The sequence below is a fragment of the Semicossyphus pulcher genome, unplaced genomic scaffold (genome assembly GCF_022749685.1).
Source record: "Semicossyphus pulcher isolate SPU_LCO1_2020_fin unplaced genomic scaffold, fSemPul1.0.p SCAF_16, whole genome shotgun sequence".
NCBI classification, from domain to species: Eukaryota; Metazoa; Chordata; class Actinopteri; order Labriformes; family Labridae; genus Semicossyphus; species Semicossyphus pulcher.
The window spans coordinates 8373494-8386387 of NW_027211670.1; the positions used below are offsets into that span (position 1 = coordinate 8373494).

At 44.7% G+C, this 12894-nt stretch overlaps 1 protein-coding gene across 1 annotated transcript in view; it reads right to left on the reverse strand.

The window, feature by feature from the left end:
- Nucleotides 1-12465, reverse strand: part of shisa9a (shisa family member 9a) — a 58141-nt gene extending 45676 nt beyond the window's left edge. Inside the window, exons 1-2 of the mRNA XM_069664107.1 lie at nt 11812-12465; nt 10944-11050 (exon numbers count right to left, since the gene is read on the reverse strand). Coding sequence (XP_069520208.1) covers nt 10944-11050; nt 11812-12326 — 622 coding nt within the window. The 5' untranslated portion in view covers nt 12327-12465. The remainder of the gene's footprint in view (nt 1-10943; nt 11051-11811) is intronic.
- Nucleotides 12466-12894: the final 429 nt, after the last annotated feature.

Sequence of the window (12894 nt, forward strand, 5' to 3'; positions counted from 1 at the left end):
TCTCAACAAACAAATCAAATCCCTCTAATGATATGTCCCGCCTGCACGTCCTGTTTCACTCGGAAATAAGTCACGATACGGAAGCTAAATACTCTCGAAATGCCGTTTCAGCTCGACTTTAAAGGATTTAAGGGCCGCTTCGTCGCTATGACTACTAAATCTTGTAGATGCAATAACAAGTAATGTTTCCAAGTAGCCTTTATCTGTTTCCCCGTGTTTCTGGTCTTCATGTTAAGTTAAGGTAACAGTTTGCTGTCATTTCATATTTAACCTCGGAGCAGCCACAGTTCAGCTCTGCCCGTCTGCCCTTTGCTGCATGTCATCCCCTCTCTCATCCCCCGCATTTCCTGTCTTTCTGCAGTTATCTAATTAAGGCAGAAAAATGGCCAAGGGGATAATCTTATATGGTTTTCAGTAGTTCAGACCTTAAAAAGATTTCAAAGCAAGAAAAGTTGCAGGTCTCACTGATTGTATTATGTATTCAATCCATGTGTTGTCCTTGATCTGTCTGGCTGTGTGAAGTTCTCTCTACCAGAGAAATAAAGACAACATCTGACCTTTCCTGAAGGAATAGCTCCTCAGACTAAAAAAAACTAAACAAAAAACAGTTTGTTAAATCTTCCAAGGAAGGAGATTTGTCTGTTCAATTGTGGATTCTACTCATTCCCAATCCACAGCACAAAATAAACACAGTAACACTCTGTGCTAGTTTGTCAGTGACCTCGAAGCCTGTTGCTTACATTTGCTTACAAATGGCTACAGACAGAAACACTTTTGCTACTGTCTGGGCAAAAGGATGAGAATGTCACAGAGAAACAACAACCAAACTAACACCAGGAGTAGAAAGAAAAACAAATCTGTAACCAGCTACGGCGTTTGGAGACAAGAAATGCCTAGAGATAACGCAACAGTGGCCAGCATCTGAGAGGAGCTGAGAGCGGGGCGATTGCTAAAATCCGAGGAGCAGAAAACAAAACTCCTTCTCTGTTTTTGTGTGTCGTTCCAGGCTGGTAATTTTGCAGGCACAAGATCTGTCGGAGTGAAAGCCCAGCTTCGTGACGCATTTCTCCCAGCCACATGTCCCCTATCCATGGGCCAGCGCCCAGCAGGATGGGAGGTGGTGGGGGCGGGGGCTGTAAGCCTATCCATGAGTTTGTGCGCTTCAGTGTTTGTGTGTGTCCATATGTAAGGACGAGGACGGCAGGGTGAGGGACGGGAAGCCTGCCAATGCATCCCTACCTCCTCGGGGCAGGGTGGTGAGAGAGCCAGGCCATACTGACGCCCGCAGGCGAAAGAGAGAGCACGAGGTGGAGCTTGCTCTCCCAAAGACGCCACCCAAATTTGGGGATGGGTGTGTGGTTGTGGTGAGGGGTGGCATGGATGGCGCATGGGGATGGATAGTTTTCACAAATATGCCACCAGCCTGAGCTGCCTGTGACTTTACGTCGCTGCTGGCATCAGTCAGCTAGCCAAGCAAATCTGCTGCCTGCCCCCAGGCCGTGTAATACACAGGCCGGGGACAGAATATGTGTGTATCTGGACGGTGCACGTGTGTGTGCCTCTTGGTGTCCATATGCATGTGTGTGCCTAAAGAAAAAAGTAAAAAGAGGCTTTTGCACCTCAGGGACATGGGAACTGATCTGTTGCTTTGGCTGGTTCATCCCAAACAGACTGTTCTCTTTCAAAGCCAAGACTTTTAAAATGAACAGAGAGAAGTGACTTGCCAGCACACAGCTTAGCTTCTATAACACTTTAAGTGTGATATGAAGTGCTTTACTCCAGTGGTTTCCCGCCTTATCACAGCCCTGTTAGATGAAACGAGTTGCCCTTTCTTAAACAAAACCAGTCATTTTTCAAACATGTTCATGTGAACGCTTAATATTGCAATATTTTTTCATGAAAGTGAACTGAAAATGTTAGGCCCAGTCAAGGTTGCATTCATACTGCTTATGACATAAGCTAGACATTTAAACCATTTACACAGGCCAACTTAAGCTATATATTTAAAGTCGAGGTGAAATGAAAAATGTAATTTTAATCCTTTTAGATCACATCCCCGGTAATATTGTGCATCTATTTGACAATATAGGCCAAAAAAAATACAGAAAATCAATTTCTTCGTATTCTTATATCAAAATCCGATCATTTTTTCTTCCTGTAAAAAAAAATTGCCCATGTGCTTACATAGGCTAGAACCAACCAATTTCAACCAATCAATCTGCAACATTTAGCCGCAGAGCACCAAGAACGTTCGGTCAGTTAGCTAGCTACTGCGCTGTGGAGAACGTCTGTCTACGCCCACTTCTCAACGATCAAATAAAATCCCTCCAATGATATGTCCCGCCTGCACGTCCTGTTTCACTCGGAAATACGTCACGATACGGAAGCTAGATACTACATTACAACATTAAGGCCTTAATGTCTTCAACCTTTCAAAAGTCATAAAAATGCTAAGATATGATCTGATATGTTTTTTATTTTGAGCTACAAGTTTTGAATTTCTGACTGTGTTAATTACTTTGAATTACAGAAGCAGTGAAATGGTGGGACAGGTAGGCAGAAGACCACATTATCACCTGCATTGTTGGTGACTATCTGAAACGTGCCCCTGGGAGGACTGGTGGTGGGGGTACAATAAGAGGAGTGTAGCCAACAGCCCCACTGTTGTACTGCAAATTGACTGATTTAAAGTATTAAGATGAGCTTTTTAGAGGAGAAGTTGTCTATATTTATCTCTATATTTCTTGCCTTATTTTTTGACAATGCTAGTTTTTGCAAAATGCTACATTTAATAGTGCACTTTTCCACTTCAGTCTCGCTTTGGATTTAAAGTAATGTATAAATTAATCTAGCAAGGCAGATTAGTATAAGTAGCGAGCCGAATGACATCATGACGACGCTGTCATGACATCTTTCAGTGACGTTCGGGACTTGGCCAGATCACAGCCGATTTAGGGATGACGTCATCTCAATGACTCATCTACAGCCGGTTTGGGCGTCCTGGAAATGATGTCAAAATCAACCCCAAATCGGCTATGATCTGGCCAAGTCCCAAACGTCACTGAAAGACGTCATCACAGTGTCATCATGTCGTCATTTGGCTTGCTGGGTATCAATTTTAGCGTACTTGCTTGACTGTTTATCTGTTTTGTTTCAACAATTATTTTTAGCTAAGTATGTGTTCATCACTTTAGCTAAACATTTAAACTATTGATTGATTAAGCTAAAATGAAAGATCTAGCTGAAAGACACGGTAGTGTTTCCCTGTTACTTTAACCTAATCATTATTTAAGCTACTCCAATTAGGCTTCTCTGCTTGATTTCTGGCTAATTTACAATAAATCTTCCAACCGATTAGGTTATGAGCACTTAATACGTAGATCAGATTTTTTTGGATACAATTTTTTTGCTAATTTGTTGAGTTTCTCCACAATCTGTCCACACCGTCCTGTTAACTGCAGAAGCACCCCTTTGGTTTCAGCAGCCTACTCCTGGTTAGAAGTCCCTGAAGTGCTCAGTAAATGGAGAGCTTTCACTGTGAATGCTCTTATACAAACACAACGCTGGAACACTGTTGGGAAGTGGCGGTAATATGCATACTATTATTGTCAGTCATACAGAGGATTAGAGCTCTATTTTCCTATTAGAAACAGTATGAAAGGAGAACTGTGTGAATAGCTGCAGATTACAGAGGATTTCACACAGCAGAACACGGCTATGTTGGGGAGGCTAAAAAGACTTATAATGCCAGTATGAGAATCAGCCTGCCGCCCTGTATGTCTGACAGACAGCGAGATTATGACTGCTAAAAGGAACATGGCTGCTTTCTTAATAGCTTCTCCTCTGCAGTGACAAAAATGAGGATTCATCCATTGAGCCAAGTGCCTCTCGAAAACAAACACTGCCAGAATTACAAACAAAACCCTCGACTTCAAAACTGTGTTCACAGTTATCCTCTTTAATAATTACATTTTCTGTGAATCCATTTGACAGAAATGAATCCTAATATTTGCAAAAGGCTTGAATCATCAATTTCTTTAGTCGATTAAGGAGAGTCAGTGTAGCAGTTAATTAGAAACCAGTGGTGATAACCACCTGTTCAAACAGGCAGATGGGAAGTCTGTCTGCTTATCCCATGACTGCCTGCGAGTGCTGTATCATTACAGATAGTCAAATGTAAATGAGGCTGAAACGGATGAAGATGGATGGATGTAATATTGCTCATAGCGCTTAGGACTTGATTGAAGCGTAGTACAGGTTAATGCGCCCGACGCACACGCGTGCAGAGGCGTATAGGATGAGCGGGTAAGTGAACATAGACTGTGAGGTGCGCACACCGGCGTACTCACACACACACACAAGCAGACGCAGACGTAATTACCTGTCAAATGCAGGATGTGACTTCCTGGGAGTAAATGAACTGATTAATTTTCGTCAGGAGGGTTGGCTGATTAGAAGTTAAGATATGCACAGTCCCCATCGCTTCTTTTATTGCAACACCACAATGACAAGATAGGAAATTACACACTGGGCGACAAATATTAATGGCAGGAAAGGACGGCTGGCGCGCATTCGACCGCTCTTTCTGACCGTTTGATTTCTACAAGGACTGCACGCTTCTTTTTCAAAATGATATAAGCTTTAATTTTGAAGCTAATGCTCGGGAACAGGAGCGTGAAGCAGCTAGGGGTCACCTGCTACTTAAGTGGAAAATCACACTTTATTCACTGAGTTCTTCTATTTGTGTCCAAACACTTTCTTTCATCTTTCTGCTTCTTCGCAGGCCGCAGTCCCAAGTCCTCCTCGCTCCTCAGCTTTTATGTTGTCACGTGATCCCTGGTCGGGCGTCCCTCTGCGCCTAAACTGAGTGGATGTCTGCCGTCGGCGGACGCTTGCAGGCTGTTCGGCCCCAGAGCTCTAATAAAACAGGAGTCTAATGGCGTCCCCGGGCTGCTGAGGGGCCTTATATTAGGATAATTAGGCGAGGAGAGGGTGCAGGAATGAGGCTCTTGAGAGAAGGAGGAGGAGACACTTTTGCACTTTCTGAACATTTGACTTGCTTTCGCCTTGCTGTGGCCTGATGTGTGCGAGTTTTAAGTGGGAACACTTTAAGACACCAAATGGTTACACCAGGAGAGACAGATCACGTTTAAAGCAAGGTGTTAGGAGGAGGCAGATGTTGTCCTTTATGTGTCGTTGAAGTTTCACTATGTGGACTGATTTCTGATCAATTTAGCCTTGTAGTTTTGCATTGATTCTCCATATAGATTATGGTCGCAATAATTACTTTATATTTACAAGGACTGGATAAATGTTATAGTTCATAAAGAACATATTAAGACTGAAATCAAAGCATCTTTCAGGGCATATTTGTCTTGATTGACAGGTGTTTCAGAGGGTTAAAGGAAAATTTAATTTAATCTTTGGACTAATCCAGGCTAGCAGTTTCCCACTGCTTCCAGGCTTCATGCTAAGCTAACTTCTAACTTCTTCTCGGCACATATTTCCCAAGACGTCTAACAATTCCTTTAGGGGAAGCATGAAAGCTAAATCGTGTTTGACTTGAGTGCCTGTATGACTTTTTTTTGTGTATATTCAGGATGAACAAAAACAAGTCAAAAGAAAATGGAACAAAATAAACCGTCTGTATATATAGCCGAAGCTTTACTGCCACACCGTTGAGCTGTGAGCCTGAAAGACAAACTCAGGGATGACACCACAACTTCACCCGCTTCTCTTCCCTGTTTGAACACGAGGACAGAAGCTGAGCTTCAAACGGAGCCGGAGCCGGAGTGACGCCTCACAGATAACTACCTCCAGCTCTGTCATTTTCTCTTTCACAGCATCTCTTTGCTTGTTTCTATGGCCCGCGTGGCGGTGTGTAGGTTCACTCGCTGCAGCTCCACTTTCCGCTCTGACACTCTGCAATCAGATGTGACACACTGAAGGCTCGGATGACAGCTGGGAAGACAAGGTCACACAGTCACCTACTTTTAACGGAGGATATGCACAGCTCCTCTTGACAGGCCTGCGCTGTGCTTCACACACATGCACACATCTTCACACACACACATACGCAGTCACAAGGCGGAGCAGGAGTGTTTTGCAGACAGGGCCGTTTCTCGTGCCTGTGCAATCTCCGAAGCAATTACCTATTAAAATTTCATCCTTCCCATCTCAGAATGTTTAGGAAAAGATTATAACTGCTGGGGAGGTAATTAAGCCTGCAAATGGTGAATTGAGTTGTGAATACAGAGTGCTGCGTGTGTGTGTGTGTGTGTGAGTGTGCATGTAGCTGTGTGTGTTTTTGTCTTAATAAAACTAATAGCGCTGCCCACCTAAAGCTCCGCAGTGTGATACCCCAAATGACAATTACAGGGCTAAGAAGCATAATATTTGTCAGGGAGAAGTGTTCAGTGTAATAATTCTCAAGGATAAATAGTATTTTCCAATTCAATTTCTTGACTTACGCCTTCATTAGATTATACAGGAAGAGTAGCGACAATGAGATTAGCTTCTGCTGCCTGTCGGTTACACTTAACAAACTTAAGACTTGTAGTTTCTGGAGCCAAATGCTGTGAGGGAAGTCAACCTGAATTAAGTGGCAATGCTTAAGATGCTTAAGATGTCTTCACACTTTTAAATGGCATTCAAACCAAAAGCTTAAATACAGAACATCCATTCATCCATTATCTATACCGCTTATCCTGTGCGGGGTCGCGTTGCAGCTGGAGCCAATCCCAGGTGACATTGGGCGAGAGGCGGGGTACACCCTGGACTGATGGCCAGTCAATCACAAGGTTGACACATAGAGACAGACGACCTTTCACATCTATAGTCACGCCTACGGGCAATTTAGAGTCACCAATAAACCTAACAAGCAGAGGGGCGCAATGCACACTGGGTGTTGTAGGAATGTAGAATGGCCGAAACCATGAACTGTTTGTACAACTTTCTTCACAGCTATGGCGCCAATTTCAAATATTATTGCTTCTATCGATTACAGAGAACATCAGCTTTGACTGTGGCTTTTTCCAGGGGCCAATTGCTCCTTTAAATACAGACCATGTAACAGATATAAAACCACATTCTTAAAGCTGCCATCAGTCTCACTGCTGCCACTCAGATCTTGAACCGCTCCCTCTCCATCCCTCCGTTTTCCCCTCATCCTCCATGCCTCCCTTCTTTGTCTCTTCGGCTCTTTGAAGCCGAAAGTGAAGCGACGCGGGATTTTCCGCCTTTTAAGGATTCAAACAAAGTCTCCCGGTTTGGAGATGACATGAAAGTCTGCCTGCCGGCTCACCTGGGGATCGGCAGGCCGGCTGGTTTTCTGGCTCACGAAGCAACAGAGGCGTCCATTTTTAATATGCATTAGGTTGCTGGGGGCCCCTGCTGGATGCGCACAGGGGCCCAGACAAACAGACCTCAGGCTTTTGTATTATTAATTAATGCTTTGGGTTTCTCCTCGTGTGGTGAATGCGATAAAGATTGTGAATTCTCAAGAAGCAGGTATTTGGAAAGCAGGTTTACCTGCTCCTCTATTCCTCTTTTGACAATATATTCAAAGAAGTGCATGCTGGGAGAGCGTATAAATGCATTTACATACAAAAACAGTGTGTGATTGACAGTCGTGCTAGACCCAAAGGAATTTTATCCTCCTGTTAGACCTGCCAGACCTGATTCACTGATGCCAGCAATTGGGCAATCAGGCTATAAGCTATAATCAATATGTGGTTTGCAATAAAAATCGATTTCCCTGCAAAATATGTCAACAAATTCCAGCTTGCGCCGCTGTACATTGGCCCTTTTAACCCAAGCACTTATCTTTACATTGCAATCACCCCTTTCTTCACTCCCGTCCGCGCCTGTTCTTAGCATTTACAGCGGCGCACTCAATGAGAAATCATCTTGCCCTTTTCAGTCTATTTATCTTCACTTAAAGCAAGAATAACACGTCCATTTCCTGTGAATCCATATCTAATTCCTCTCCCCTCCCTCCCCTCCTCGTCACCCTGTGATGAATCGTCTCCCCTCGCCGGCGCACAGACCTATAATCAGGTGGCTGTTGGCGAGGATCCCGCCAGATCACAGAGGTTAATAACATTGCACATCATCACCCACGAGCCAGAGGATTAGGAGGTTCAGGGGAGCAGGTTACACATTGCAAATAATAAACGCTATTTCACAGTGACCACTCAGGTGATAGGCCAGCCCGCCATCTCATCTCTCCCACAGCGAGGAAGGCGAAAAGGACTTGAGCCGACCCCATCACCTGCTGAAAGTGTCAATTATCTCTTTCCGCGATGTAATGGTAGCTCTTTTTTTTTTGAGACCCCACCCCCCCACCCCCACCTTTCGCTCACTTCTGAAAGCAAACCATTTTAATGAACGTAACCTTTCATTCCCCCTTTCCATGAGATGTGCTCTCCACATGATGTTGATGGAGCCTGTGGGCGTCGTGCTCCACGCTGAGTAGGGTTATGTCACCTTGTCGTTAGCCAGGGGAGTTGTAGGATTACATACTTCTCTCATTCTCATAATAGAAGTAGTTACTCAATACCCCCCCACCAACACCATTTCCACATCTACAACCACCACTTCCTTACATGTTCACTTCCTGTCTTCCTCTCTGTTACATCCCGCAATTCTTGCCAGCTCGCTGCTGATGGTTTCAGCTCAACTATGAACTCTGTGCACGCTTTCCAAATATAATCTGGAAGCTGCAACGAAACATTTGAGATTCTTTTCTCATTCCGAGCCAAAAGCAAGCTGCCAGTTTGAACGGAATTCTCCAAACCACTTGGAAAACTGCAAAATAATGTTCTCCAACTGGCAAAAATTGTTCATTTTTTTCCTTAAAGTAATAATCTCAAAGATTTTCATTTAAATAAATGTCTATCATAGCTTTCCATTTATCTGCTCTTGAGCACTTCCCACTGGAAATTATTAATTATTAGAGCACTCTTACCAATTTAACCAGACGTCTGCGGCTGGCTCCCTTTCTTGTAGTTGTAACTCTTGATTTTCCTCTCTGACGCTCACTTTCCTTTTTAGACTGTTTGCCTTCATCTGAGCGTTGAGTTTGTTTCTTTTTCTTTGAGTTTCACTTATTTTTGAAGTTGTATCTGTAGTCATCGATCTTTTCTTTGTGTGTTCAGCCATAGTAGATTACTGTTTACTCGCAACACTTGCAGAGACCGGAAAAGCAGCCGTTTAACTCCACCTACCCTCTTTGGCAGACCAACCACTGCTGGGTGATGGAAAACGTGTCACTAACTGGGCGCCGCTTGTGATTTTTCTCCGACACCCAGTCCATAATTCTACTATATACTGCAAATGCAAAGGCTTTCATCAGTGGGCCATAGGCTCAATCACTATTGTGTTACCTCATTCGGCAATAGATAGAGACTTAAAGTAATAATCTCTAACTTTTTCATTTAAATAAATGTCTGTTGGCCCACTGATGAAAGCCTTTGCATCTGCAGTATATAGTATTATTAAAGACTGGGTGTCTGTGGCGACATTCACAAAAAGAAATCACAAGCGGCGCCCAGTTAGTGACGCGTTTTCCATCACCCAGCAGTGGTTGGTCTGCCAGAGAGGGTAGGCGGAGCTAAGCGGCTGCTTTTCTGGTCTGCGAGTAAACAGTAATCTACTATGGCTGAACAAACGAAGAAAAGATGGATGACTACAGATACAACTTCAAAAATAAGTGAAAATCTAAAGAAAAAGAAATAAACTCGACGCTCAGATGAAGGCAAACAGTCTAAAAAGGAAAGCGACCGTCAGGGAGGAAAATCAAGAGTTACAACCGGAGCCAACTGTGGACGTCACACATGCGACACTGTCTGGATATCTGGCAAGTGTGCTCCCGCAATTACCATTTACCGCCATAGGTGCCGCCAAAGAGAACGAAACTAAGATCTTTGAGATTACAACTTTAAACTATGACTTTACAACCCAACAGCAGATTAAACAACTTCTTGAAATGGATTTATTTTCTTGTTTTGTCCACACCAACAGTCAAGATGGAGTCTGTTTGATGATTTAATCTCCTGTCAGCTTCTGCACGGCTTCACAGTAACAGGAAATGAGAGGAAACATTTGTTTCACCAGACGAAATCTGTCTTTTATTGTGAAATTCACCTTTGATCTGCTTTTTTGGTTTCGGCACTACTTTGATAGAATCTGAACGTGTGTGCTACATGTGTTTATGGTGTGTGTGCACATATTTGAGTGTGTGTGTGTTCGTGTGCCTCATTTGTTTGATCTTCAGTGTAAAAACACAAAGAAGCCCGGTACTGTAGCAGCCCACGGGACGCAACAGAAATAGATGGCATTCATACTCTCTGTATTCCACCACCACCAGCACCATCCTTCAACCCCCCCCCAATCCTCCCCACACATAAACACACCATTACAACCAGCACTACCACGACTTCCTCACCGACTCACTCCCACTTCCCTTTTTCTCCTCTCCCTCATTATATCATGTGGGCATGAACCAAAATAACACGGTGAATAACGGTTTGGATTTGAGCAAAGAAAGAAGCAGATATTCTCTTTCCAGCGTGTTATGAAATGGATGGATATCTGGCCGGTGCGAGATGAAACAAAAGCCTATGCTGTCATTTGAAACACGGCTGAAAAAAAAAAAGGCCTGCGGGGCTTTGTGTGTGTGTTCTCCCCGCGCTTCTGCTGAATCTTTGAGGATTCTCTCACTACGCACAACCGACCACATACCAGTTTGGTTTAAAACAAACGGAATCCAGCTGAGTGAGTAACTTTCACACCATTACATCACTCCTCATGACTTCATAAAGGGCCTCTGACACCACTGAACACAATTAAGCCGCCTTTTGCTGACACAAGCCCCACCCACACCTCCATACGCTGCACAAAGTTACACACGCCAACTTCACAAACAAAAGGTAGAAACTCACGGAGGTTTGTGGCCCTGGAAACAAAGTGCTGCGAATGCATCCCGAGGGCCTCCTCCCCGCGATACTGCTCACCTGGACACCCGCCCTGCAGCACGCTGGCTACGGCCCTGTGGGACGCACAAACAGAGGGAAGAGGAGCGGGAGAGGAGAGAGACAGAGGCGGTGAAGGATTATGGGTGCAGACAAGAGGAACTGTGCATAACATGGTTAATTTAATTATTCAGTCAGTCGGGCTGCACTGCTGTACAGAATTCTTCCATGAAACTGAGAGGGTGCAGCTCACAGGAAGAAAATATGACTCCATGATGAATGAGAATTTTTCATTTGTACTGTTTTTGCTTCGATTACGTTACAAACACTCATTTATGTTACAACACACAGGTGTAAAGACGCCTTCTCCACTCACAATGGAGCGCAATGCATGGCGCGCAACGCCGCCTCACTGGTAAAAGACACCGCCCCCGTTTACAAAGAGAGGAGCACGTTTATGTTATGCTTTATAAACCACATTGGAAAGGTAGACTGGAGTGCAGAGAGCATGCACGCACTTTTTTTCATAGAGAGTCTCGATGACATAAGTTGAGCTGGTTGCCAAGAAACAACAGCCTGTGTGTGAAATGTAATATGCCAAATGCATTTACGCACTCTTAATGCTTTTAAAAATGTTACGCTGCTGTGTTTCATCTTTACTCCCATCATATACTTCTGATGCGCACAGAAGCAGGTGGAGGATAGAACTAAACATTGCGCGCTCCAGATCGCTGTGTGCGTAGGCTACTACTGCAAGTCTCTTTGTAAACAAGCGCACTGAGAGAAGCAGGGAGGCAGACAGAGAGAGAGAGAAAGAGAGAGAGAGAGAGAGACCCACCTGGACATGTTCTCTCTCTGGGGCCGGTGCGCCTTTTCCAGCCCCAGTTTGGTGAAAATCCCCACGAGAGCCATAATGGCCACTACTCCACAAATGATGTAAACAATTAAGTTCGTCTTGTCTTTGGTGCTGTCGTGCATCTTGTTCATCTTTTTGTAGGGAGTCTGCCCGGTCTTCATCCACAGCGGAGTGTCATAATTTTTGCAGGTGCTCTGATCCAGCCGCGAGTGTCTGTAGGAGCAGCAGAAGCGGAAGCCACAGGTGCCGCAGCAGTACAGATAATTCCCCGTTTTGCAGATGAACGGCGGGTCCCACTGACCCATCACGTCGTAGTAACCCCGGCATTTGTCTTCCGTGTGCGGGGTCTCCTCGGACACGCTCTCCTCCTCCCTGGAGCCGTTGGAGGTTGCGATCATGACGAATCCTCCGAGCAACCCTGGCTCCCCGTCAGCCTTGCACACGAGAGCCATAAGTTTGAGCAACAAGAAGCCGAGGAGAAAGTATTTTCCTCTCATGGTGCTTTCTCCTCCGTTTAACTTCACGCAGACACGAAAAGACTTGGAGAGAGGAGAAAAGGCGCGCGGTCATGGTATGCTGAAAAGTCCAGAAACACGCATCCAAATAGCGACGCACCTTCATCCGCGCTGATGAACATCTTTATTAACATAGCATCATCCAGAAAAGCTCGCGCAGAATAGAAATAATCTCCGTGGTGTTATCTTGACTTTATCTAACTGACTTCTCTCTAGCGCGCGCTCTTTGTTGCGCATCTGTCTCGTCAGAAAGGCATCTGCACGTTCAGGTTTTGCGTTTTCAAGAGTGCATCACTTATCCATCGGTGCGCTCTTACGCACAGGAGTAGGCAGAGACACATGCCGCACAGAGGATGAGAGCGCAGTGAGCGAATAGAAGAGCCGAGGGTGGGAGAGCCTGGTGCGCAAAAGGAGAGGAGGAGGAGGAGGAGGAGGAGGAAAACATGGTGAGGGAGAGAGACTGCGAGGGCTGAGAGAGAGAGGGAGAGGAAAGGGGGGAGCCTTTATTGTGAAATATTACGATAAAAGCCCAGAATACGCACATCACTAT